This window comes from Ochotona curzoniae, unplaced genomic scaffold (genome assembly GCF_017591425.1).
Source record: "Ochotona curzoniae isolate NIBS_2020 unplaced genomic scaffold, NIBS_Ocur_1.0 contig_1014, whole genome shotgun sequence".
NCBI lineage: Eukaryota > Metazoa > Chordata > Mammalia > Lagomorpha > Ochotonidae > Ochotona > Ochotona curzoniae.
Window position 1 is genome coordinate 46,989,221 of NW_024464920.1, and position 24,133 is coordinate 47,013,353.

Consider the following 24,133-nt stretch of genomic DNA (forward strand, 5'->3'; position numbering starts at 1 on the left):
GCCCAGGGCCTTGGGACCCTGCACTCATGTGGGAGACTCGGAAGAAGCTCCTGGCTCCTGGCTTTGGATCAGCGCAGTTTCGGCTGTTGCGGCCACTTGGGGAGTGAATCAGCAGATGGAAGATCTTCCTCTCTGTATATCTGACTTTCCAATAAATAAATAAATCTCTAGAAGTTGTATTTTAGTGTTTTATTTTTGAGCATAATTGTGCCTTAAAAAACAAAAAAGAAGCAAAGAAACTGAGGCTAGTACTGTGGCTCAACAGGCTAACCCTCCACCTATCCCACATGGGCCCTGGTTTGCATCTTGGTTGCTCCACTTCCCATTCAGCTCCCCTGCTTGTGGCCTGGGAGAGCAGTGGAAAATGACCCAAGTCCTTGGGTCTCTGCACCTGTGTGGGAGACAAAGAAACTCCTGGCTTCGATTGGCTCAGATTCAGCTGTTGAGGCCATCTGGGAGTAAACTAGCAGACAGATCTTTCTCTCTTTATAAATCTGTCTTTTCAATCAAAATAAAGAAGGATGGAAGGAAGAAAGGACAGATAAACAGATGCAAGGACTGAAGCGCAGAATCAGGGAAGGAAGGAAGACTCGGTGCTGCAGTGGGATTCTGTGCCAGCCCTCAGCATGCGCTGGGTCTGAAACAGGAGCTGCTGGCCGGGCCACTGCTGTCCTCACCCCTCCCAGGGCCTGGGGGTAGGTCGGGGGACAGAGCCAGGGGCTCCCATGAGGCTCTGTGGGGCAACCACACAGCACCATCCCTAGCAGAAGGGTGGGAGGTGCGAGAAGGGGGTGCTGGCGCAGACGCTGAAAGCTGGGGAGTGGGGGAGTGGGGCTGCCTGGCCTCCAGGGCAGCTGCAAGCTGTCTGCAAACACCCTGGCAGGGGCCAGGAAGGGACGGTTGTGTTGCTAGGAGACATGCTTCTCGGGAGTTCGCTGGGTGCGAGGAGTCAGGTCAGGCAGGCAGGCGGAGCCTGAACAAAGAGGCTTCTGCGAGGGGGGCGAGGGGGGCGATGGGGACAAGGGGGACGGTGCAGGCAGCCATCTGCTGTCACCTCTGGGGCCCTAGAAAGGTGGGCAAAGGTTCCAGCCCACATTCCTGGCCCCTGGCCCGCCCACGAGAGCTTTCGCTTAGGTGGAAGGCCGTCCAGCTTCTGAAGGAACCAGGCAAGTAAGATGCCCCTGGGCACCCACATGAGGCTGGCAGCACATGCAGGAAGAGTCACGGTCTCTGCTTCCCTGGCTGTCCCCATTCTTGCAGTCCCGGGAGGTTTCTGGGCACATCGGACACCAGAGCCCCCATCAGGCCCTAAGCAGGCCCCCACGTGGCCCCAGCATTCCCATCTCAAAGGGAAGGGACAGGACCCATGTGAAAGAATGCCAGGCACACAGTAAGCAATTTAATAAGGCAATTTGCTCATTCAAAAAGTATAAAGTGGGAGCAGCTGCTGTGTTATAGCATACTAATCTTTCACCTGCGACACTGGCATTCCATATGAGCACCAGTTCAAGTCCTGGCTGCTCCACTTCTGAGCCTACCTCCTGATAATGCCCTGGGAAAGCAGCACAGGATGGGCCAAGCTCTTGGATCGCTGAACCCGTGTGAGCAACCCAAAGACGCTCCTGGCTCTTGTCTTTGGATCAGCTCAGCTCCAGCCATTGCAGCCATTTGGAGAGTGAGCCAGTGGATGGAAGATCTTTTTCTTTTTCCTTCTCTAACTTGACTTTTCCAATAAAAATAAATAAATCTTTAAAAAAAAATTATAAAGCGGGCCTGGCACTGTCAGGTTAAGCCACCACTTGCAATGCTGACACACCTATCAGAGTGCTGGTTTACATCGTGGCTGCTCCACTTCTGATCCAGCTCCCTGCTAACCCCCCTGGGAAGGCAGAGGAAGATGGTCCAAGTCCTGGGGTCCTGCACTCATAGAGGAGATTCAGATTGAGTTTCAGACTTCTGGTTTCAGCCTGGCCCAGCTCTAGCTATAGCAGCCATTTGGGGAGTGAACCAGCGGGTGGAAAAATCTCCCTCTAGCTCTCTGTCATTGCGCCTTTTCAAAGTCCCCCAAACCCACGGAGCCAGGGCTGGGAGCAGCTCTTCACGGTTGGCGAGGCAGAAAGCCGCCGGCCTCTATGGAATGAAAACCACATCTGTTCCCTGAACCAAGAGCCAGCAGCGGGCAGGTGGCAGGCTGGCGTCAGGGTGCAGACTGCTCATTTCTTGATTTTGTTTGGTTTTGTTTACTTGAGGCAGACGAAGAAAGGGAAAAAAATCCATCTACTAGTTTTTACCCAGACATTTGCAGCAGCCAGAACTGGGCCAGGCCGAAGCCCAAGCTGGCCCTCCATTGAGGTCTCCCCGATACTCAAGCCATCACCTGTTGACTCCCAGGGTCTGCACTGACAGCCACTGGAACCAGCCTCCAAAGCCGGGTGGGGCCCAGGTGCTGGGCAGTGCACCTCCGGTGCTGCCTCAAGCCCCTAAGACAGCAGCCCACTCAAAGCAGATCCTGGATGCAGAGCCCTCTCCGCTCTGCTCCATCCCTGCGGGCCTGTTCAGGGCAAACCCAAGTACAGGCCTGGGATCTGTCTCAGCACCTCTGGCCTCCCACTTCTCACTCACCCTCCACAAATCTGCCACTTCCAACCTTGCATACTTCTGTGGACCAAACATAGAAATGAGGAGTTGGTGTTGTGGAGTAGTGGACTAAGCCACTGCCTATGATGCCAGTAACCCCTTTGGGCACCATTTATGTCTTGGCTGCTCCACTTCCCATCCAGCTCACTGCTTGTGGCCTGGGAAAGCAGTGCAGGATGGCCCAAAGCCTTGGGACCATGCACCCATGTGGGAGACCTGGAAGAAGAGCTGGATTCAGATTGGCTCAGCTCCAGCCACTGTGGCAGGCTTGGCTCTTCCTACTTACCACCCTGTGCCCAGGCACAGTGGACTAGAGGAGCAGGTGACATTCCTACCACACCCATGACAGAGGGCCTGCAGAAGTGAGCGGCCTTTTTACTCAGCACAATAGGGCGATTCACAGGACAAAGCCCTTGGGAGAGAGACCCATGGGGCTGGAGGCCCAGCCCCGCTGCCAATCACTGGCTCAATCACTACTCAACTGTACCTGACCTTGCCTGGACATGGCCATGCTGCCCCTCCCCCAATCTGAGAAGCCCAAGGTGAGAAATGCACATGAGCAGAAGGTGCTGTTTGGAGGTGTCTGCCACGGGGCTACGGAGTGCACCTGTAGGTAGACTGTGGCACCTGCATGCTGTCACCAAGGCCCTGCAGGGAAGAATGGGGGTGGAGCATGCGGCCCCGAGGCTGGCAGGAGGGGTGTGTGCCCTGCGTGCCGCTGGCCCACGCGAGCCTCCCTTGTAACCCGCCCCTGCACACACTCGCGCTCACCCTCGTAGCAGTCGCGGACAGTGCCGAAGTACACGTAGTACTGGTCGTTGGTGAAGAAGAGCAGGCTGAGCCAGGAGTCGAAGGCGTAAATGGGCACGATGAAGAGGATGCGCACGATGTAGCGCTGCTCGTTGGGGCAGCTGTAGCAGCGCAGGTGCATGTAGATCTGGGGACGGAGGGCACAGCGTCAGCCTCAACTCTCACCACATCACGCCTGCTGCCCTGTCCAGGGACCCTCTGCCTTCTGCTCCAGGGGAAGACGAGCCTGGCCGGGGACACAGGGACACATTCTGCTCCTCCCCACAGTGCTGCTGCTAACCCTTCCTACAGCCTGCTGCGGGCTGCCCGCCAGGCCCCAGAGCCCGTGCTGCTCGGCTTCCTCACCTGCTGCACAGAGGCAGCACCAACGGCCTCCCCGAAGGAGGGGGCATCAGCTGAAGCTCTGACACAGCAACGGGCAAGACCAGAGCTACATGCCAATGTCAGGGACCTCCCTGGCTGGGACCCACTGCCCCAATGGCCCCTGGCAGGCAGAAGTGACAAGTGTTACTGCTGACTCCAGGTGCAAACTGCCCAGCGTGCAGTCTCCAACCTCGCACCTCCACTCCACTTCCTGTCATCAGAGCCCCTTGCAGCAGCATCAACAATGGAACCCTAAAACAGAACCTAGCCAGTGAGGGCCTCTGGGAGGCGAAGGCCCTGGTGTCACTGCAGGTGACATGGCCTGGCTTGGTTGTATACCACACAAACTCTCTCTTTCTCTCTCCTGGAAACCTCCAAGGACCCGGGGGAGGAGGGAGGCGGGCGGGAAGGGAACTACACACCTGGTGGCAGGTGACAAGCAGGGCTGTCCACACGAAGAAGCCAGAGATGGCCTGGGCGGCGGTGGTCATCAGGAACACGGGCTGCTCCATGGCTGTGGGACTGCCCTCGGGGATCGTGGAGACGCTGGGGGATGCAGCTGCAGTGGTGGGCGACGCCGGGCCAGGGGCCAGTGCGGCCCCCTTCACTGTCATGGTGCCCAGTGGTGGCAGCAGCAGGCTCCCTGGGCGGACAGGAGGAGCCCACCTGGGTAGAAGCAATGGCACTGTCAGCCTCCTCCTGGGCTTTGATACCCCATGTTGCCACATCATCCATCCCACCAGCCACTGGGGCCTGCAGCTCCCTGGGGCTTAACGAACAGGCCGCTGGGCAGGTTCTCAGCTTCTATCCTTGCCCTCATCACTGCTGCCCACACAGCAGCCTCGTAGGCCTCCCGTAAGCTTAGCCGAGACACCCCGCCTCTACTCAGTACTCTGTAACAGCACCCCTGTGGCTGTCTAAAGCCTGCTCTTGCCTCAGGGCCTTGGCACAGGCCATCTCTCTGCACACAGCCCACTGTCACCACTTCCTGTAGACCACCTGTTTCCATACAGCAAACTCCCAGGCACTCCTGACAGCTGGCTGCACCCAGCTAACTGCGTTCACGGCCACCCCAGCTAGAACCCAGGGCTCCCGGGAGTGAGGCTCCCGGCTTCCCACTGCTGTGCCTGCAGCACATGCAAGCTGCCCCTCATCCCTGAACCCCAGTGAGAGTAAGAGCACCTCTCCTGGGCCACTTCTTTCCAGCTGCTTTGCAGATGGCCTGGCTCCTGGCTAGTCTGCACCCCTCCAAACTGCCCGTCTTGTACCTCAGCTCCCCTCCCTCCTGCTGAGCGCCTCTGCCTACTCTAGCCAGACACCCCCCATGCTTCTGGCTTCCATCCTTCTGGCCTACGCCTTGACAACAAACCCCATTTCTGACCCAGGGTCCCCAGCACCTCGGTCGAACTGAACCTATTGCTTTTCACTTCTTACCTCAAGAAAAATTTTGCTTCTGCAAAAGCAGTCCAGGAAACTGACATAGGCAGGCAAGTTGGGGAGGATGCCTCCTGCCACAAGGGACATGAATGCCTTGCCAGAAAGGGGCCAGGTCCCAGGAGGGCTGTCAGGCCAGCCCTGGACCCTCCAGGAATGCGCTCCTGCATTCTTGACTACCTACCCCGGGGCAGTTGGGAGGGGCTGGTGGGATTCCTCATGAGTGGGATGGGCGCCCTCCTGAGGAAGGCCCCAGAGAGCCGCCGCAGCCCTTCAGCCATGCAAGTACACTTCTGTCCACAGCCAGGAGGCAGCTCTCCCCAGGTGCCCCAATCATGGAGAACAAGCCAGGGAGCTTACAGTGCGTTGCTGCAGTTCCAGGGGACTAGCCAGAAAGGGTGTGCTGAACCCTCCCACCAGGCGTGGGCACTGGCACCCTGGCATGAGTGCCTTTCACTGTTGCTCCGATTCACAGGCTGGCCGAGGCCCTCAGCCAACCACCCGGGAGCCCAGCTCTGTCCAGCCACCACCTCTGGCAAGGACCAAGCACAGCCACTCACTGCTGGAGCAGTCCCACAATGCGTGGACACAGGGAAGAGCCACACCACCAGCTAACCCTGCCTGGTGCCTCCAGGCAGGGACATGGGCCGAGGGCGTCTCCGCTGCCTGATTCCCAAATAGCCAAACCCCAAGTCCCAATCACCTCAGCCTGAAACCCACTCAAGTTGACCCAGGTGACTGAGTTTCAAGTTCATGATCTGATGGTCAAGGCAGACTATATGCTGCTGGGTTATCCCAGGGTGCAGCCGGCTGCGGGTACCCTGTAAGCAAGACACCTCCCTGCCCATAGCCTGCCCCCAACCTGCCCCACAGCCTGCCCATAGCCTGTCCCCCAGCCTCTCCCAGGCCTCCGGTGGCCTCTCCCCACATCTATCCCCCACGGGGGGTGAGTCTGCACCAAGCAGAGCTCCTTACGATTCTCCTTTCCTGATACAAATCATCTCTAACTCGCTGAGTGAGAGCTGAATCTAGACACAAAACTCAAAAGTGAAGACATCTATATAAAGAAACTCAAAAACGGAGAAGGCATCTATATAAAGATTTGTGGCAGCTCTGAAAATGCAACACAGTGACAGGCTAATAATAGTTCCTGCAAGTAAGGGTGCAAAGAGGAAAGCCAGTGCCAGGAAGGCTTCTTGAAACAGCAGATCTGGGTTCGAAGTCATCTTCTCTATCAGCTCAAACTAAATGAGCAACAGGAAAAGTGGGGAGGGGAGCAGAGGGAGTTCCAGGCGCTAGGAGGGCCAGGCCCCTAGGTCACAGCCTGACCTAGGGGCCTGGAGAGACCCTCCTCCCTGGCGTGGAGTCCCCACAGCAGCCAGGCTTTGGTCCCGAGCCTGAGCCAGAGCATCCAGTCAGCTTGCGAGATGAGGGTGAGGGATCCCCGTCCAGTTTCCTCCATTCCAGGGCCACACTTGACACTCATAGGTTTATGTTCCCCCAGAACCAAAGCCCAGACTTAACCTGGGGAGTGAATCAGCAGATGGAAAAGGGGTGCATGGGTGGGGGGATGGGCACACCATGTTACATCCCATTTGGATGCTGGTTCAATTCCTGGTTGCTTCGCCCCATCCAACCTTCTCCTAATGTGCCTGGGAGAGCAACAGAGGGTGGCCCAAGTGGTAGTCTCTGCACACACGTGGGAGACCAGGAAGAGGCTCCTGGCTTCCACCTGGCCACATGAGAAGTAAACCAGTGGATGAAGGATTGTCTCTCCCTTTCTCTATAATATTGCTTTTCAGATACAGACTTTTATCTTAAAAAAAAAAATCTGCCCAGCAGGTGCTCTGGCAGGTTCCGCCAGAGCTGCCTTCCTACCAGCCTGCAGTGCAGCCTTGGGCTGCCACACAGGGCACAGGAAGTCCCAGCCCCTGCTGTGGGCACTCATGGTTCCTCTGTGCCCCTGCTCCATGCCACAACTCCCCAGCTTGGTTGAAAGATGTGTGGTCACACAGGGAGGGAAGGTCCCGGGTAACAGGGACCCTCAAGGAGTAGGCTGAAGCTGTAACGTCCTGAGGCAAGATCCCACCTGACCCCACCGCCTGGGAGCTTGGAGGGGTGGCTCCTCACAGAACCCCAGTCTGCTGTAATAATTTAGGCTAACTGCATGATCGACAGGGCAATGCTCCAGTTTCCAGAAGTCCTGATAATACATGGAGAGAATAAAAGGTAGCTGCTCTGTACCTCCTGATTACACGGGTGCAGAGCTTTTGTTCCGCCCAGGGCCCATGGATATTTACAACAGCACTCACAGGCCACACAGTAAGATTAATTTAAAACAACAGGCTAAACCTCTGCCTACGGTGCCAGCTTCCCACATGGGCACTGGTTCATATCATAACCGTTCCACTTCTGATCCAGCTCCAAGCTTAAGTCCTGGGAAAGCAGCAGAGGACGGTCCAAGTCCTTTGTACCCTACACCCACATGGGAGACTAGAAGAAACTCCTGACTTCAGATCACTCGGCTCAGGTTGTTGCCGCCATCTGGGGAGTGGGCCAGTGGATAAAAGACCTCTCTGTGTGTCTCTCCTTCTTTCTCCATAAATCTGCCTTTCAAACAAAAAATAAATATATCTTTAAAAATAATAAAACACTGATAGGGGGCTCAGCGCCATGGCCTTGTGGCTAAAGTCCTCACCTTGAACATGCTGGGATCCCATATGGACACCGATTCTAATCCCTGTGGCCCCACTTCCCATCCAGCTCCCTGCTTGTGGCCTGGGAAAGCAGTCAAGAATGCCCAAAGCCTTGGGACCCTGCACCCGTGTGGGAGACCTGGAAGAAGTTCCTGGCTCCTGGCTTCAGATCAGCACAGCACTGGCCGTTGCACTCGGGCAATGAACCATCAGATGGAAGATCTTCCTCTCTGTCTCTCCTCCTCTCTGTATATCTGACTTTGTAGTGAAAATAAAATAAATCTTCTTTTAAAAGTTTTATTTATTTGTTTTAATTGTTATTAACATTGTATTATGTGATACAGTTTTATAGGCACTGGTTTTCCCCCCACCCCTCCCATACCCCTCCCCCCATAGTAGATTCCTCCACCTTGCTGCATAACCACAGTTCAAGTTCAGTTGAGATTCCTTCATTGCAAGCATATATCTAGCATAAAGTCCAGCATCTTATTGTCCAGATAAGTTCAGTGGCTTCTTGGAGAGACCTTCTCTGGTCTGAAGGTAGAGCTAACAGAGTAAAGCTAAAAGAGTAAAGTAAAAAAATAAAAAAGACTGATTGGAAACTCTATAACAGAAGGACCATGTAGCACCCTTTGGGTCAAGGTCAGCATCCCTAAGGTGCTTTGGCCACCACAGTTTTAGGCCTCCTGACGGACAAAAGGGCACACCTCCCCACCAGGAAAGGACTCCCCCAGAACATAAACTGGAACCTAGTCAGCGGCCAGAACTCATGAGGAGGGTGGCTGTTCAGTGCGGCGGTCAGCTTGCTCAGGGCACTGGCACCCTACATGGGAGGGCCTGGGTTTGAATCCTGGCTCAGCTTCTAAATCTAACACGCACCTGGGAGGCAGTGGTGATGGTTCAAGTGGCTGGGTCCCTGCCAGCCAGCTGGGAGACTCAAGCTGAGTTCCTGGCTCCTGGCCTCCGTCTGACCCAGTGTCAGCTGCTGCAGACCTTTGGGGAATGAACCAGTAGATGACAGATCTTACTCTCAAATGAATAAAACTTAAAAAAAGAGAGTAAAACTAATGCTTAAAAAAGAAAAAAGTCAACAGTAAAAAACAAAACAGGGGGCTGGCACAATGGCTGGATCTTCACCTTGCAAGTGCCAAGGATCCCTTATGGGCACCAGTTCATGTCCCAGCTGATCCACTTCCCATCCAGCTTCCTGCTTATGGCCTAAGAAAGCAATGGAGGCCAGCCCAAATCCTTAGGACCCTGTACCTGTGTGGGAGACCCAGAAGGCATTCCTGGCTTTGGATTGGCTCAGCTCTGATCATTGCAGCCATTTGGGGAGTGAACCAGAGTATAGTGGAATCCTCCTCTCATAAACCGGTGCCCACATGGGATCCTGATGCTTACAAGGACTTAGCCATTGAGTCATGGCGCCAGGCACAACACACTGTGTCTGCATTTGATCTTATCAGGGAGTAACACGCCAGTGTTTAGAACTTGATATGTGGTGACAGGCTTAAATTCTTGGGGCCTGGCGCGGTGGTCTAGTGTCTAAAGTCCTCACCTTGAATGCACCAGGATCCCATATGGGTGCAGGTTTTAATCCCGGCAGCTCCAGTTCCCATCCAGCTCCCTGCTTGTGGCCTGGGAAAGCAGTCAAGGATGCCCAAAGCCTTGGGGCCTTGCACCCGTGTGGGAAACCCAGAAGAAGGTCCTGGCTCCTGATCAGCACAGCATTGGCTGTTGTGCTCACTTGGGGAGTGAATCATCGGATGGAAGATCTTCCTCTCTGTCCCTCCTCCTCTCTGTATTTATTTACTTTGCAATAAAAATCAAAAAATCTTAAAACACACACAGAGACTCTCTCTCTCTTTCCTGTCAGAACTTCTAAGCAATTTTCCTAGCAACCTTTTCTAATCTGTTTACTAATGCCTGATGTTTCTGGCATATTTGGGACTGGTGTGTGAAGAACTTTCTGACAAAAATACTCACCCTGCCACCTGACTGGCACTCAGGAGCATGGAAATGTACTAGCAAATCTCGACAGATGGAAGTGATGGCAAAAGCAGTGACTGGGTCTGGAGAGGGAGTCAGCGGTACGAGTCCCATGCACAGCCGGCAGCTGGGCGCGCAGGGCAGCTGGCAGGACACAATCTAAACATACCAATAGGGCACCTTCCAGCACACTCTTCCTCAAAGGCTAGCATCAGCAACAGCATTTTAATTATTATGTCTCTACTCTGTCTCCTCATTTCTATTCTTGGGTTAGGATTTATTAGGTACCTCGTACACAGATCACCCAGCACTTAGTTACACGACTGTGCACATACTGAAAACACACACCCCATGACTAACAGGGATGTGTCACCAGAGGACTCCAGAGTAGCTATGCATGCAGGGGGCAGAGGGCAAGGGGCAGGGGCAGATGGTAGGGGATAGGGGCCACCGGGCTGGGACTTTACCGCAGTCTCTTTTCTCCTGTGTCCTGACTCCTTAAAGATACCTCGCCTGGTGTAACCAGGTCATGCTCCTCTAGGGAAACGCTGCGTGTTGAGTTCAGAGGGGCTGCCGTCAGACCCCTTGGAGGGGTCACACAGCACTGTAGCCCGTTGAGCCCAGACGCGTACAGCTCCCTCTCACACAGGAGGCTAAGTCAGGTATCTGTCCCAGCTGCCAGCAGCCCACCTGCCAATAGGCACGGCCACTCCACCCTGTCTCCCATGCATATGCGCCTAGCAAGCCGTGCCCAGGCCCTGGCTCTCAGTCGGGGAGCTGGGCTGGGACAGGGCAGGTGGGGTGGGTTCTCTGGCTTTGTCTATTACGCTGTCCTACAGCCAGGGCCTGCGCACCAGATGAGGGCAGGGATTCAGAATGTTCCCAACGTTACAAAGGGCTATGGAGCTGTTTGCAGGTGACATACAGGGTCTGGGCAGTCCCCCGAAATCTAACATACTGTGTTTCCACAGAGAAGCACGCAGCCAGTCGGCTCAGGATGGATATTTCTGAAGAATATAATTAGTCTCTCCATCAATTCAGGTCAAGTTCTTGCCATACAATTAGTCTGCTGCAAACTCTGGGGACCTCCGTGCACTAGGGTCCCAGCCAGGGAGTGGGGACCATGCAGGCACTGCAGGGAGGCAGGGCCTCAGGCGGCAAGGTCCAGCATGCCTCATTTTTACTCATTTTCTACTTCAAACCCACTCAAACCTGTGGTTGGTAGCTGGCCATGGGACAAAGCTCTGGGCTCCTGTTCCAGGCCCCTGGCTGGATGTTGGCCACACAGGGCCCCCACAGCCCAGCACACACATCCTTCCTCCCACCCTGGCCCTAAGGCCCCGCAACCGTTCACTCCCGACTCTCTGGCTGTGCCATGCCACCTCGGACAGCACCCTCACTGCCCGCCGAGGTCTCAGCCACCACTCTCTGGGTCCAGCACACAGTCAGGGGTATGGAAGAAAAGGGAGCAATCAGTAGTGATGGACTGCTGGGGGCACTCCCCAGGACCCCATCGCACAGCCCTCCACACCTGACACTGCTCATAGCCCGGCAGGACTGCGTAAGCATCTGGCTGGGGGCGGAGCATCAATGAGGGCTGGGGGATGCGAGATGCGGGGGGGCCGGGGCTGAGTCACACCCAGTGACCTCCAGCAGACAGAGAGCACGCCAAGAAGGGCACAGGAGCCACAGGCCCCCAGGGAGAGGGAGTTGGCCCGACACTGATGTTTCTCTTGGTGCCTTCCAGGCTATGGAAGGTGCCACCCAAGCAGGGCCAGAGGTTACCTGGCAGATCAGGCCCTGCAGGGTGGGTGTCCTTATCTGACCTCTCCAACTGACAGTGAGTTTCGGGGGTCAGAGGTCATCCCAGAGGTGCACAAAGGGCTCGGATATGCCTAGCACTCCACATGTGTCGGATGGAAAAGGGGCTGGCCACCTGAGTAAGTCTACCCCTCAGGCTCCTCCAGACAGTGCCAGCCCCAAGGACTGGAAGGTTGTGCGTATATGCCAAGTCTTCCTTAGTGCCTGCTTTTCTATCACAGGATAAAGTGTGTTTCATTTAACCTGACTTCCCACTGAGACAGGCTTTGTAAGGGAAGAGACCATATATACATCAAGGGCAAGTTTAGAGGTGGGCACTGCGGTAGGACAGATTAAACTGCTGCCTGCAGTGCCAACATCCCATGGGGCACCAGTTCAACTCCACTCTGATTTAGCTCCCTGCTAATGAGCCTTGCAGAAGCCAGCAGAAAAATGGCCTGGGTCCCTGTGCCCATGTGGGAGACCTGGAAGAGGTACCTGGCCCAGTCCAGCTACTGCAGCATTTGGGAAGTGAACTAGAGGATAGAACAGAAGATCTCGAGTTCTCCCTCTCTGTAATTCTGCCTTACAAACCAAACTAAATAAACCTACTTTAAAAAGAAAAAACACAGGGCATGAAACGATAGCCTAATGACTAAAGTCCTCACTTTGCCACTGCCGGGAATCCCATATGGGCACCAGATCGTATCCCGGCTGCTCCACTCCCCATCCAGCTCCCTGCTTATGGCCTGGGAAAGCAGCAAGGATGACTCAGAGCCTTGGGACTCTGCATACTCTTGAGGGACCCAGAAGAGGCTCCTGGCTACTGGCTTTAGATCAGCTCCAGCTGTTGCAGTCACTTGGGGAGTGAATCAGCAGACTGAAGATCTTTCTGTCACTCTTTTCCAGTGTATATCTTTACAATAAAAATAAATAAATCTTAAAAAAAAAAAAAAAAGAAAAATGTAAGTTTACTGAGGTTGGCATTGTGGTGCAGTGGGTTAAGGTACCGCTTCCTTTCTTGCAGGCAGTAACAATAAAGCCATCCTCTCCCATGGCTGGCCTCAGGCACGGGCTGGATGGTACAGAGAGGCTCCACCGTATGAGACCCCTGAGCAGAGGAAAGCTATGACACCTGCACTTCACCTTGAGCCACAGAGGGGTCCTGGACACACTCCCTAGCCTGGACACTCTCCCTTGGCACCCCCACATCAATTGAAGCTCTCGTCTCAGTGTTGGTGGCTGCCCAGCATTCTCTGCTTAGGATGGACCACACTCTGTCCCCAGCCGCTGGCTACTGGGTGTTCAGGTGACTTCTGATCTTTCACTGTTGGGAGATAAGGCAGCAGTGACAAACCTTGCAGCCAAGCCACTCTGCATTCACCTTAACCATTTGTGGAACAAACTCCCAGAGGTGCAGCTGCTGGGTGATAGAAAGACCTGGGATGGCGAGACACAATGTAGGAGAAGCAACATTCGAGCCTCGATGCTGGGGACAACATTGACAATGTGTGAGTTTAAGGTGACTGGGGGAAGGCAGCAGGATACAGCTCCAGGGCTTGGGCTGCTGCTACCTCTGGGACAGCTGGCTGGCTGGAGCTCCTGGCTCCTGGCTCTGGCCTGCCCCAGCCCCGGCTGTTGCAGACAGCTGGGGAGTGAACCAGTGGATGGGAGATCCCTTCCTGTCTCGCCCTTCCTTTCTGTAATTCTGCCTTTCAAAAAGCTACAGAAATCACTAAAAATAAATAAATAAATAAATGCCCCCAGGGAACAGCTGGTAGAGAAAAGCTTAGAGAGCTCTGGTTTGGAGGTGACCCCTGACCCCACCTGGCACAGCGTTCTGTCCCTACTCTTGCATTGCTGAGACCAGACCTGCTGGGCCCCCAGCTCTCCCCAGCACAGACGGGCTCTGATGACCTGGTCCCAGGGCAGGTGGACAGTGACCAAGTCACCATGACCCCAGCCGTAAGCAGTCTTCCTGGTGAAGGTGCCGGTCCACCAAGGAGGAGCAGAGGCCAGGCAGGAGGGAGGGTCCTCTCAGGCTGAGGAGGAGGCCTCTGCCACCTGCCCTGTCCACACACTCCTGCTCCACATCCAGTGCTATCAAATAGTTTGGCTTCTGGGTCCACTGTGGACCTGTTAAAGAAGTCCCATGCTCATCACTGCCTCAGCCTCACTCTGAAGGCGGGGGGCCTGCTGGTGACAGAGATGGTCTCCAGAGGAAACCCTGAGCACACTCCCAGGAAGCAGGGACAGCCCAGGACTCACCAGGAGCAAAACATGGCTTCCTCTCGCTGCCAACAGGAGGCCTGACTACCAGAAACTCAAGGCTGAGAAAACCAGGGGCAGCTCTGGCCAAGATGGGCCCTCATCCACCTTCTCTCTCAGGAGCCAAGCTCTGCTCATGTTCCTGTACACCACAGCACCCTTGCAGGCTCCCAAGTCACTTATTTTTTCTTTTTAGATTTATTTTTATTGGAAAGTCAGATATATAGAGAGGAGGAAAGACAGTGAGAAAGATCTTCCATCCGATGATTCACTCCCCAAGTGAGCGCAACAGCCGATGCTATGCTGATCCGAAGCCAGGATCCAGGAACTTCTTCCAGGTTTCCCACACGGGTGCAGGGTTCCAAGGCTTTTGGCCGTCCTCAACTGCTTTCCCAGGCCACAAGCAGGGAGCTGGATGGGAAGTGGGGCCACAGGGATTAGAACCGGCGCCCATATGGGATCCTGGCACGTTTAAGGCGAGGACTTTAGCTGCTAGGCCAGGCCGCCAGGCCCCCAAGCCACTTTTCAACTGCTCATTAAGCAAACAGGAGCTATTTGGGTAAGCCTAACTTTTTGTACATCCTAGTTGTTAAAACCTCATTGACAAACTCATGCAGAGAGGCAGTTCTTTTTCCTGGAGGTGAGCCAGGGCCTCTAAACACCCAAGGGAGGGCTCACTTGACCTCAGGTTCTCGGCTCACCCATCCAAGAAGCTCTGCACTCAATGGAAGTGGTCCCCTCTCCCACATCTGCCCCTGCCAACCCCCATCACCTACAGAGCACCCCAACTACTCTTTAGGTAAGCCTGGGCTACTGAGCCTAGCCCCACATATGGCAAAGGCACCCCACTCCCAGTTTCCATCTCAACCTTGATTCATGCACTTCCCCAGGCTCTCAGGCAACCCCACCTTCAGAGCCTCAGGTTCCCCACCCACCAGATGGGCCCACTTTGACTGGAGGTTCCAGGGAGGCTGGCAAGACTAAACAGAAACAATGTGTATGAAATGTAATCTGTAAGTCTGGTGGCAAAAATAAATGAAGCAATGCACAGGCAATGTGACCTACAAAGCACTACCATTCAAATCAGGGAGGAAGATCACACTGGCAAAACCGATGTGTTAATATCAATTAATACCAATATCTTCACACACTGCCTTCCCCAACACCTCCCCTTACACAGGCACCCAAACGGAGGGTGGATGGGAGCACAGATTCGCACTGCTGCTGCAGGTGGTGGCTGTGCCAGCGGCTGTAGCAGCTCCAGGGAATCAGCTATTGTTCTCCCAGAGCTTTTTCCATCAATTACGTCCCAGAGGGCTTTGGGGTACAGCCCTATCCAACAGAGTGGAGGTTCTCAGACACCTGCCGGCTGGACAGAGCCTCCCCGTGTGCGGGCTGTCCACAGGGGTGAGTGAAGGGGAAAAAAACAGAGCTCGACCTCCACAGCCCCAGGGGTGGGATGCTGTCTGAACTGGAAGAGACAGTCACTCTGGAGGTCTTACTCCACCTCCATCCTGGAGTGAACATGACCCCCAAGCGTGACTAGAGCCCTCAGGAGGATCAGACTTATGGTTAGAAAAGACGCACATACACACAAGCCTCTCCAGTCACATGACCTGCACTCCCACCCCCAACCAACTAGGGAGGGGCTCCAGGCTTTCTCCCCTTGACCCTCACCTGAACCTCGCAGCACTGGGAGGTATGCAGGCAGGACAGGAGTGGCTCCCCCGGAAGGAGTGAGGTTTAATGAGGGCAAGGTTTCTGACTTTGAGCCAGGTGTCCTGCCACCTCTCACACCATCATGCTAGCCTGGGGAAAGTCTAGGGCCTCGGCTCTCCTGCAGAATACTTAGAACAAGGCACTAGGCTCGGAGTAAGCTTCTCTGTCTACCTATAGCTGGCTTTTATTCTTTCTTTGGTTTTTCATTTGAGAGGCATAGTAAAAGCAGAATGTCCACTCACTGGTTCACTCCTCTACTCCTAGATAGGGCCAAAGAGTCAGGAACCCGATCCAGGCACCCTCCCCAGGGCGGGCAGCTGCCTCGCATGGCCTACAGCAGCATGAGGCTGGATCCTGGAGATGCCACCATCCTAACAGGTATCCCAGCTGCTACGCCTAATACGCCCCGGCCCCAGGTAAATATGTACAACCGTTTGATGTTCAGTAAGCAGTGACGTAAGGCAAATGCATGCCTAGAAAGAACATCCACCTGAACCTTGAGGTGATGTCTAACTCTTGTGCCAAACCTTTGCTATGTTGCAAGTTTACTACCGTCTGCAAAGGCTATTGCTAACACAGGGGAAACCAATTGTTTTCTAAAAGCTGCAGCCGAGGAGATCAACACTGCCAACTTCTCAAGACCTAATCTCCTCAGCTACACAGTCCTCATTAACACACAGGAAAGGCAGGAAGTGACACAGGCCAAGACAAAGGTTTTACTGGGTGGGATCTTCCCCCTCCAGCTTCCGCCCTATAAGAGAAGGAAAGTGTTGTCTGCTCGGGTTCCTGCCTCCCCTCTCAGGCCCAAGAATGCCCACTCCACCCACACCAGCAGCCCTCCCGCAAACCACAGCTGTGCAAACCCATGGTTGTTAACCACACACTGATGGTCCCCATGCCACAAACTCAATGCCAGTAAACAAGCTGGTTCTGACTGGCCCCAGCGACAATGCTTCCTACCCATCCAGCCCTCCCAGCACCCAGGCTCTGAAGTTTAGATGAATGTAACCCTGGGAAAGTCACCCTCAGCCTCCCGTGGGGCTGCCAGGGATCCAGCCTCACACTACTCCTATGTTCACTCTAGGGAAGCTGAGTCCAGGAGCCGACACCTGCTGAGATCTGTGCTTCTACAGGGCCTGCACCCTGCTGCACTGTGCACGGGCGGAGAAGACAGGGAAGGAATGAGAAACCTGACACGTGGGTGCCCACTGGAGACGTCTCCCCACAGCCGCCTCTCACTGCATCCCCTCTGCCTCGGGAAGAGGCACATCAAGGAGCATTCATTTCAGGTCTACCAGATGTGACTCCCGGCCAAACCACTTCATAGCACAGAATCTGCTCCATTTGCTCGGCCTGGGACCCGCCTGTTAACAGTGTAAACGTCGCCCCAGTGGCGGAGTACATGCCCAGAGGGTGGCCCGTGTTCTCGCGAGAGCACCCTGACAAGCACACCTGCTCGGCTGCTCCTGGACTCAGCTCGTGAGGGCAGCTCCCTGCCCGTGGCCTGACATGCAGCCCCAGTACCAACTGGGCCAGCGGCTGTTCCCTGAGCCAGGCACCCTGCTGAACTCGGGGCAGACACTGGTTCATGCCAGCCCTGCATGACTGCACTGTCAGAATTCACATTTCACAACTCCAGGAAACTGCAACATTCCCCTCACCCCTGCCTCCTTTTATTCCTTTTTATTACACCCTTTTTATTACACCCCCACCTGCCTTTATTCTTTTTTATTTTTTTTAATTGGAAAGTCAGATATACAGAGGAGAATAGATAGAGAGGAAGATTTTCCATTCATTGATCCACTCCAAGCAGCCACAATGGCCAGAGCTGAGCCAATCTGAAGCCAGGAGCCTTTTCTGTCTCCCATGTGGATGCAGGGTCCCAAGGCTTTGGGCCATCCTTGACTGCTTTCCCAGACCACAAGCAGGGAGCTGGATGTAAAGCGAGGCCACCGGGATTAGAACCGGCATCCATATGGGATCCTGGTGTACACAAAGTAATGACTTTAGCCACTAAGCTACCATGTCAGACCCCCCACCCCACTTTCAAAGAACAGGTGTTAGTACCAGGTGAGCAACTGGCCCCATTCTCTCCTAGCCTACGGGCTTAGTGTCCACTTTTGACCCATTCTTGAACTCTCAACCTCCTAGCCAGTTCAGAAGTCTTCCCCGACCCCACTCCTCAAACCAAACACCCTAGCCTGTCCATAGTCTCCACGTACACCCCTCAGCTGTACAAGACAACAGTCCTGTAACATAGTAGTCCTCATCTCTTACCCTGCGTGCAGCCCCACAGGGAGGGCTGTGCGTGAGTCGGCCCAGCCCCGAGCAGGGTGGCCCAAGGAACCGAGTCACTGTCACCCACATGGGCACCTAGACTGGGTCCCAGCTCCCAGCTGCAGCCTGGCTTGGTCCCCATCCCTGTGGGCATTTGTGCAGTAAATCACCGGATGACAGCTTGCTCACTCACATTCTCTCTCTCTCTCTCTCTCTCTCTCTCCTCAAACAAATAAAAGCGTTGGTAGGGTGGGAATAAAAGATTCCAGTTAAGTGGCTCCAACGCACAGTCAGCAGCGGTCAGCTGTGGAAGGAGACTCCATTGCAACGGTGGGTTCCAGGGCCTGGCCTGGCTCACAGACGGACTTCAAGACCAGCAGCTGCTGGGAACCAGGGCAGTGTAGCAAGGGAGGAGCCCGGGCCCTGGCGAAAGACAAGGGCCACGCTCCCGGAGTCACCCGTGGAAGAGCAACAGGTGATCACCCTACCCCGCACACAAAGCCAAACGTGTCACATGTCACCACAGTTCCCAGGGACCATCCTAAGATCAAGTTCAAACTCCTCAGCATGGCCTCTCTGAAGTCAGTCTTTGTAGCCTGGGTCTGCCACAGCCACACTGCTCAGGCCTGGGGAACACCTACTGCACCTTTTACTTCCACTTCCTTCATAGTTCCAGCGTCACCCCCACCTGCCCCAGGGGGATGAGCCCCCAAGGCAGAGCGACCCCTCCATCCATCCCAGGGTACCGGGAGAAGAAGGCTGAGTTCTTCACAGTTCAAAGCACTTTGAACTGTGCCTGGCACATAGGAAGTGCTCCATAAATGAGCCGCTGTTCCTATTGTCCCCTATCCCCACAAGTCCAGTGTTGTCCTGCCCAGATCTGCTCCACTCCAACCTCCTGCAGCCAACCACAGCCTTTTAATGGCCTGACCCTAAGGCTCCTGCTTCATTTTCCCTAGGCCCAGCACAGAGCAGGGCCCACGTGAGGGCTCAGTCAGTGCTGATGACCCACCTGCCAGCGCCTCGGCCCCAAGGCCCAGGGCAAACAGCCACGGCTCTCCCCGGGGAACCCAGCTGCAGGTCTCCCAGGCTTACACCCCGACTCCCCAGTCTCTTTCACCATCGGTGCTCATTTTCAAAATAACCAAGGGCTGCACTTGGCCTTGCCGAGGCTGTTTCCACTCATGGGAACACACGGAGAGAAATGAGCACAGCCGGGACTGGAAATAGCACTGAGCCCCTCTCGGGGAAAGCGCTGGGCAGGCAAGCCAAAGGCACACACTAAAGGGGAGGGAGCAGCTTCCAGGTGGGAAGCCGAAGCTCCAAGGGCCCGGCCAGCGTGGTGAACCAGAGTACAGCCAGGGTGGTGAAGCAGGACCCGACCATAGTGGTCACCAGTGATGGCACACACATGTTCCGCCTGGATGCCCTGCGGGCACCCCAACTACAGGAAACAGCACCCAGAGCCCCTGGCACAACCCACCAACACTATGGGAGCCAGTGACCACATGGCACCACACGAGTGCACTAAAGTACCCATGGCAGTGGGGGCAGGTCACCGCACCATGGGGAAGGAGCTTGTGCCTGGCTTGAGGGTCCCATCTGTGTTTATCTCCCGAGCACACACCAGGACTCTCGTGTGACACACGGCATGTGGGAGCTGCTCAGTAACTTACAAGGCAACAAGAGGGGCATCCCACCTACCCACCACATCCAGGCCTCCAGGACAGAATCAGGCCACCAGACACCTCTTCCGGGCCACATCCACAAAGAAGGGCAAGGACAGCTCCACAATCACACAGCTGGCAGGAGGGAACCAGGAAAACCAGCACCTTGGCCAACGCCAGTGCTCCTCCCAGGGCCAGTGCCCAAGTCCTCTGGGAGGCCACACTGCCTTCTACCAGCAGCCACCACATCCAAGCGCCCTGGTGCTATTACCTCCCTCACACACCTGACAGCTTTCTGGCCCCAGGTCCCTCCTCCATCTCATCCCCGCACAAGGGGGGGGGGGGAGATGGAGGGCAACCAGCCAATGAGAAGGAACCGGCGACATTAATCTGTCAAGAAAGTCACACCTCTGAGACCTCCAGGCAGGTGCAGCAGGTGCAGGCAGCTCGTGTGCACTGCAGCAGGGCCTCCGGGGCACAGATTGCCACTTCTCCCCTTACACAAAGCAGTCGCCGGTGTCATAAATCATACATGGCCTTCACTCCCACACACAAGTATCAGGCAGCGCAAACACCTGCTGTGGCCCTCAGGATGCTAGGGGTAGGGGGCAACAAGGGACTCAGAAAAGTCGGGCGTCATACAATCTCCTACGGACCTGCGTCCACCCCTTTGCCTGGGCCTGCAGCCACCCAGGACCGAGTCCCTGAGCTGACCCATCCAAGGTGCCCCATTCCCCAAGCGAGAGAAAACGCCCAACTCACAGGACGGATACCGCGCCTATAATCAGCCTCCTAGGGTCCCTGCAGCGCCAGGTGCCCGTGCGGCCCCCTCCGCGGCGGCACTGCCCACCTCTCCACTCACGCAGCCAACCACCCTCCCCAGGGCCACCCCCGCCCGTGCACAGGGCACAGCGGCCTCCCCACCGCCACACACCTCACCTGCCCAGAGCCTTGTCGCCCCCTCTCCCTCGGGCCCCAGCCGCTCCCCAGGGGCCAGCCTCCCTGCCCCTCTGGGCGCGGCCCGTGCCACGCTGGCGTTGCGGGGAGAGAGGCGGGCACACCCACGGGGCGACCATCCTCCCCGGGAAACACAGGGCGGGGCGGCCACGGCACGGCGTCCCCTCCCTGCGCGGCCCGGCTGCAGCGCGCCTCCGTGCCCTCCCTCCCAGACCCCCCGCCCGGGGACCCCCCACCCCACCCCGGAGCCGACGCGCCCCCCGAAACGCGCGCGGGCCTCTCCCCTGCCGGACGCCGGTACCTCAGGAGCCCATGGCGCCGGCGTGTGCAGGAGGCTCGGCGGGCTCTGGCTGCGGGAGGCGCCGCAGCCCGGACTCCTCGGCCGCCGCCGGCTCGGCCCGGGCCCCGCCGAGTGCGCCGCGCCTGCGCACTGGCCGCGCCGCCGGGGAGGGCGGGGCGCCGGGCGCGCCGCTGAGATCACCCGCCGGCCCTTAAAGGGGCCGCGCCGCACTTGGGTACCAGACGGGGACCGGGCCTGGCTGTGCGCCGTCACCCCCACCCTGGACAACAGCCCGATCGAGACGCAGTCTCGGAAACCCCAGGCTGGCTGCTTCAAAACTTCCTGGGGGTGCTGGGACGAGCCGTGAGCTCCAAACTCCAGCCCTGACACTGTTGCGGCCCCCACTTGGCTTAGCCCTAATTTCCTCCACTTGAGCCTCTTGGAGAGGAAGCGATCTATGGTGGGGATTTGCTGCGGGAAGGATGCGCGTGTGCGGCTGCGGAATGGTCTACCTACCGAGGGCTGCGTGCGGTCCGCGGGAAAAGCCCTCCTCCCACCCCCCCACCCCCAGAGGAGCAAGCTAAATTCCTCCGGGATTATTCAGGCCCGGCCCTGCCCGCACAGGCCCGCACCTTCCTCAGGCTAACAGGAAAACAGGATACGCGGGGCAGCCTGGCGCTATGGGGTCTCACTCCCATCCGAGACCCCAGGCTGTCCGTGGCCGACCCCCACACCCACCTGCACCCGCCCCGCTTCCCCCTGAGCCGCAGTCCAGAATCCCTCCAGGCATCCCGCTGCCCGTGGCCCACCTGCATCCAGCCTCGCCCCCAGGTCCTTGCAGGGTTCTCCTGGACCGTCTTTTTTAAAGTCTTAAGCCAGAACCGCAGCGCTTCCGGGCTACCCATCTGCTTGGGACCGGAGGAGGAGCTAACCTCCCCTTGCCTTACACTGTGGACCCCACTGTTCCTGGAACCAGCCCAGTCCATGGGGGTCCTTGGCCGGCTGTTCCCCCAGATCCCCCACATGACCACTCCCACCTCCTCTTCAAACACTGGCCACCCCAGGAAAGTTGCCACACCCCCTCATTCCATATGCATTTTATACCCCCCAAGATAAAGGTGTGTTTATTTAAAAATTAATTATTTTTGTTGGAGAGGCATGTTTACAGAGCACAGACAGATCTTCCATCTGCTGGTTCACTCTCCAAATGATCACAACAGCCAGAGCGGAGCCAATCCAAAGCAGCCAGGAGCTTCTTCTAGGTTTCCCACGCCAGTGCAAGGTCCCAAGGCTTTGGGCCATCCTCATCCTCTACTGTTTTTCCAGGCCATAAGCAGGGAGCTGGATGGGAAGTGGAACAGTTAGGACATGAACTGGTGTCCATAAGGGATCCCAGCACTTGTAGGTGGAGAATCAGCCCATTGAGCCATCATGCCAGCGCCAAGAAATGTCTTGTCATTTCCCAAAAATGTTTTGAAGTACTCCTACCCTCTGCCTAGCTTGCCTAGCTCACACCTAAGTTCTAAAGGGATGGAAATTTACCTCCTTCCAGGTGGAATCCCAGGACTTAGGGCAGGAGGAAAATGCTGTGTAAGGAAGGAAAATTCCTTTCTCCCTCCCTCCCTCCCTCCAGGCAGGAAGTTTATCCAAGCTTTGTGACTTCTTCCTACCTATACCAGCCCCTATCTGTACCAGACCGCCTCCAAGTGGTCACCCTCTCTGACACACCCAGTACCCCCTCCTTGAGTGCTCAGACCACACTGCACCCCAAAGCAAGTTCTCACTCAGTCCCTGCTCCAGGGCTGGGGGGGTGGGGAAGGGGATGCTCTGAGATCCTAACTTACAAAATCCTCTGCTTGGCCGGCTGGTGGAGCCCAGGCAGGTGGTGGGTGTTTTTAAATCAGTGTTGCCAGAAAGGAGCGTGAAGATACAAGTCACTTGGCCGAGTCTGCCGGTGGCACAGGGGAGCCCAAGCAACTCTTCTCTCCCTGGAGACCGAGGCCAAGGTCTCTATCAAAGCCTGTACTCAAACTTTCCAAAATGAAGCCTGGGTAGGTAGCAGAGGGCAGTCCAGTGCCTGGGTACCTGCCATCCTGGGCACCTGCTCAAGCAATGTGGTCCTTCCCACCCTGGTGGGAGATCAACGTGGAGTTCCAGGCCCCTGGCTTCTGCCTGGCCCGGCCCTGGCCCTTGCTGCCATTTGGCGAGCAGATGTCAGAACTTGCTCTCACTCTTGCTCAGTCACATCGCCTTTCAAACAAATAAATACATCTGCTTGTTTCCTTCTCAGCATCCAGATTCATCTGCCTTGACTAGGAGAGTACTCAGATGGAATTTATCGCAGCTGTGGCCTGCTCCGACAAGCAGTCACTCCTCCATGTGGTGTAGGGACGTGTGGCCATGTCCAGGAGGCTGCAGAGCAGGAATTCCGGAAGCAGCCCACCTGTGTTCATGCGTCAGCCTTCTCTCTGCCCCAAATCCACATGTACAGTCCAGCAGGAGAAGTGAGGGAAGAGCAGAGACCTCCAGCAGGTGAGTAGCCCAGTGGCCCTGAGCCCACAGCACTGTTGGCTTAGCACCTGCAGCCCCTGTGTCTTCCCTCTGCCCCAGGGATGCCCAGGAGTCTTGGCCAGGTGCCCTAGGGAGGCAGCAGAGCTCTGTTGTTCCCCAGCAGGTGGCTCTGTCCCTCACCTGGGTTTCCCATCCACCCACAGGTGGCCATTGTCTGTTAAGACCCTGAATCGGACCTTTGTGGTCACAACGTACCAGGTCCATTTCAACAGACTTAAAGGAGGAAGAGTTTTGGGCTGATTTAATTAGAAAGTCCCAGGCCAAGCTGGATTTGAACCCTCATGGGGGCAGGGAGGGCAGTTGGCTTCATTCCCAGGTGGCCTTTCCCCCCCCTACTGGCAAACATAGCAACTTTTTTCCCCAAGAATTCCAAAGCAGGTCCCAGGATCACTTCTGACTGGCTCAGCTCAGATCACGTTTCCATCTCCAAACCAATCCTGACAGCCAGGAAACGCAGCCTGTCTGTTAGCCAAGCCTGGATCACCACCCTGACCCCTGGAGTCAGTGGGTGGAGTCAGCCCCTTCTAAGCCCTTACTGCCAAATAGGGGTGAGTCCCTGAAAGGTACATGGGGTGTCCCCGCCAAAAGAACCCGGAAAAGAAGGCTGGGGAGAAAAGACTTCAGATGCTGTGTAGCTCAGGAAGTGCATCCTACTGTCCCAGGAC

General features: G+C 56.0%; 1 protein-coding gene across 2 annotated transcripts in view; it reads right to left on the reverse strand.

The window, feature by feature from the left end:
* TMEM184B (transmembrane protein 184B) overlaps nucleotides 1-21,003 on the reverse strand; it is a 35,715-nt gene extending 14,712 nt beyond the window's left edge. The window contains exons 1-3 of one of the 2 annotated variants that reach the window (XM_040986033.1): nucleotides 20,919-21,003; nucleotides 4,233-4,476; nucleotides 3,409-3,574 (exon numbers count right to left, since the gene is read on the reverse strand). In XM_040986033.1, coding sequence (XP_040841967.1) covers nucleotides 3,409-3,574; nucleotides 4,233-4,424 — 358 coding nt within the window. In that variant the 5' untranslated portion in view covers nucleotides 4,425-4,476; nucleotides 20,919-21,003. The remainder of the gene's footprint in view (nucleotides 1-3,408; nucleotides 3,575-4,232; nucleotides 4,477-20,918) is intronic. The other variant, XM_040986024.1, reaches the window with a different exon arrangement.
* Between the last annotated feature and the right edge of the window lie 3,130 nt (nucleotides 21,004-24,133).